Here is a 3,119-nt window from a genome sequence, read left to right on the forward strand (position 1 = left end):
CATCCTTTTATTCTTTCAACTTTTAATCCATCCATCCATCCATCCAACTTTTAATCCATCCATCCATCCTTTTATTCTTTCAACTTTTAATCCATCCATCCATCCATCCATCCATCCATCCATCCATCCATCCTTTTATTCTTTCAACTTTTAATCCATCCATCCATCCATCCATCCATCCATCCATCCATCCATCCATCCATCCTCCAGCAGCTTTCACAGGTCTCTCTTTCTGGGTTGGCTCTAAGGTGTTCTAAAGTCATGTCTGGGGTCTTCTCTGTGGTCTGCTCACCTGAGGAGGCATCCAGTCCCATCCGAACACACCTCCAGATGTGGAAGTGCTGCAGATCTGCTGCTGGATGACCAAACCTTTCATCCAGTCGCTAAAGGGAGAGCCCAGCTACCCACAATGCCCCAAATGTTGATTAAAGCTCTATCGTGCAAAGACGAAGGGAACAGATGTTTCATCATGACTGTAATAATCTAAGCTAAAAGTCCTACATTTTGACATTTATAAGTTGTTGAGGACTGCAAATAGAGTCAAGATAAAATAAAATATATAAAATTTGAAGTCCTGTATTCTGTTGTCATTATTTCAGTATCACATGAAGTTTTTATGGAAAGCAACACTGAACATGTCAGGGATTAGAGTACAAACCAAAATGTAGGAAAACGTAAAACAACCAATTTTTTAAAAAACTTTTACAAGTGAAGAAGTGATCCGACAGATTCAGAGCAGGAGAAATAACTGAATGAGCATGAGTGAAACATTCAAACCTTAATGCCAGCTCACTCTAATACAGCTGATATTTCACTTTCAAAGGCGGTGAGGCTCCGGCTCCTGATAAACAAATTCTGTCAACTAAAGAAAGAGATAAGAGTTGGAGAAAAACGAGCCACGTATCAAATGTTTGCTCTGGAACAGCCTCGTGGAGCTTCAAATACGAGCGACAGATGTTGAATTATTGCTCAGGAACAACATTAGTCACATAATTGTTATTCCTTCATGTTGGTTAGTATTGTTGTGCAACTTTGTTTTGATTTAGTCTTTTTTTGTCAATTAAACTTAATGTTAAATAGTTTTTAATAAAGGAAAAGACCACAACTTACCATTTGTCATTTAATCATAAGAAAATGAAAAAGTAGTTTTCATGCATGTCTTGTTTTTTTTAATAAATTATAACAAAACTTATGATAAAACTCTACATGTTCTGTCTGTCACAGTCTATCAGCTCCCTGCATTATCATGGCGACCACACAGGTGCGCCGTCACAAGTCAGTGAGGCGGAGGCTGGAGGAGGTCTCCACGTGGACCCGACCCCCGGGTCCTGAGCGTGGCTGCCCGCCTCGCAGGCTGATCACGTGTCGCCGAGTCCTTTCAGACTCGGAGATCTGGAGTCGAGCCGCTCCGAGCAGCGAGTCCCACAGCAGACCTCTGCTCCACAACTACACACACACACACACACACACACACACACACACACACACACACCTGGCGTTAGATCAGTCTCTACCTGTGTGAGTTCCTGACAGGACTGGTGAAGATGTCAAACCTCCACAGTGATGTGAGCGTCGGGGTAGCGCCTGTAGAAGATGGCTCTGAGGTTGAACTCCAGGTTTCCCTCCTGCCTGAACACTCTGGTCCTGATGGTGTCGCTCTCACATCGCACCACAGCGTAAACATCTGGAGCTGAGGGTCCCAACACAAACAACAGAGATGGATTGAGGTGATTACTGTTCATCTGCAATGTCACACTCAGAGTATGTGTTGTCAATGACTCTCAGCTACTACCACCTCAAATTTCAGCTCAGTAGCTATAAAACTGAGTCAGAGGCTTTTAATGTGTTACTTATCCGCTGTGGCRGCCATCTTGAATTGGTTTTCGATGAACAGCGATTTATTGGTGAGTTTCATTTAWATCTGTTTAGTGGTKTATGAGATATTTTGCTAACAGACAGAACTGACACAACAAAATTATTTRAGTCTATGGGGTATGTGTGAACGGATCCCACCTGTCTGTTTGGGGGGCTGCAGTCCTGAGGCCCTGCGGAGGTGGACGGTGGTCACCACTGTGGGCTGAGGCAGGAAGCACTGCACCACAGAGGGGGACGGCAGGTCTTCCTTTAGCTCCCTGCAAGAAAAGATGAAAAACAGGCTAATAAAGATCAGAAGAGACAATTCATGCCAAATAAACAACAACAACAACAACAACAACAAAGGTTTTTAAGATGATTAATGAGCAAATTAAGCTAGAGAAAATTGCCTTTCCTGCAAAAGTGTTGAAAGATTTTTCTTGATAAATGCTGGCAAAGCTGAAAACTGTTAATGCGGATTAAATTTGAACAACTGACTTTGGCTAAAAGTAGAACAAGAAAAGTGAAAAATTAGTAGAAAGTAGGGGTGTCCCGATCCGATATCGATATCGGATATTGGTCCGATATCAAAAATGAGTATCGGATTTTATCGGCCTGCATAAAAAATGTCCGATATAAGCGCTCCAATATAAGCAGTTCACTGACTCCACTCCAGTGTTTCTATCCAGCAGCGCTTGGATCCAGCATGCAGCGCTCACGTGATCACAACAACATGCAGCGCTAACAAGTTAGCAAGGATGTCGGCAGAACTTTCTATTCTCATCAGAAACAGAGTTGCAGCTAAGTGCAAAGTTGTCATGCACAAGTTTTCAGAGGGGGCACAGAACCGTGAACGTTTTAAACCGGAGCAACAACTACTCTCCACCCTGGCAGCAGCTTTGCGTTTCGGCTCGATTCGTTCGGCCTCGGTCCAGTGACCGCACACAGCCGGGCTGTTTCAGAACCTCCTCTCTGGTCCGGTCGGTGGTTCTAAGCTGGCAGATGCGAGGACAGCACGCTTACAGTTTTGACATCCCGTGGATTAGCTCTTGATGGACAGAAGAAAGGAGAGCGCAGCTTCTGTTTTGGAATATGAGCAACAAGACGAGAGCAGAGATAAAACCTGCTCCCTGCAGGAGAGAGAGGCTGATCTCCACATGATGCTCAGAAAATGCAGCAGTAAGAAAGGTAGCTATCAATTTAAATAACTGACTAATTCTTACTATTTATTTTTTGCTCTTAATCTGTTTACACACCTGTTTGAG

At 43.5% G+C, this 3,119-nt stretch overlaps 1 protein-coding gene across 1 annotated transcript in view; it reads right to left on the bottom strand.

Moving 5' to 3' along the window:
• Positions 1-560: 560 nt before the first annotated feature.
• Positions 561-3,119, bottom strand: part of LOC106529193 (calpain-5) — a gene marked incomplete in the record, with an annotated part of 32,193 nt that continues 29,634 nt past the window's right edge. Inside the window, 3 exon segments of the mRNA XM_014024547.1 lie at positions 561-1,446; positions 1,554-1,690; positions 2,014-2,132. Of these exon segments, the coding sequence (XP_013880001.1) occupies positions 1,270-1,446; positions 1,554-1,690; positions 2,014-2,132 (433 nt within the window).

The sequence above is a fragment of the Austrofundulus limnaeus genome, unplaced genomic scaffold, assembly GCF_001266775.1.
Source record: "Austrofundulus limnaeus strain Quisiro unplaced genomic scaffold, Austrofundulus_limnaeus-1.0 Scaffold426, whole genome shotgun sequence".
Taxonomy (NCBI): Eukaryota; Metazoa; Chordata; class Actinopteri; order Cyprinodontiformes; family Rivulidae; genus Austrofundulus; species Austrofundulus limnaeus.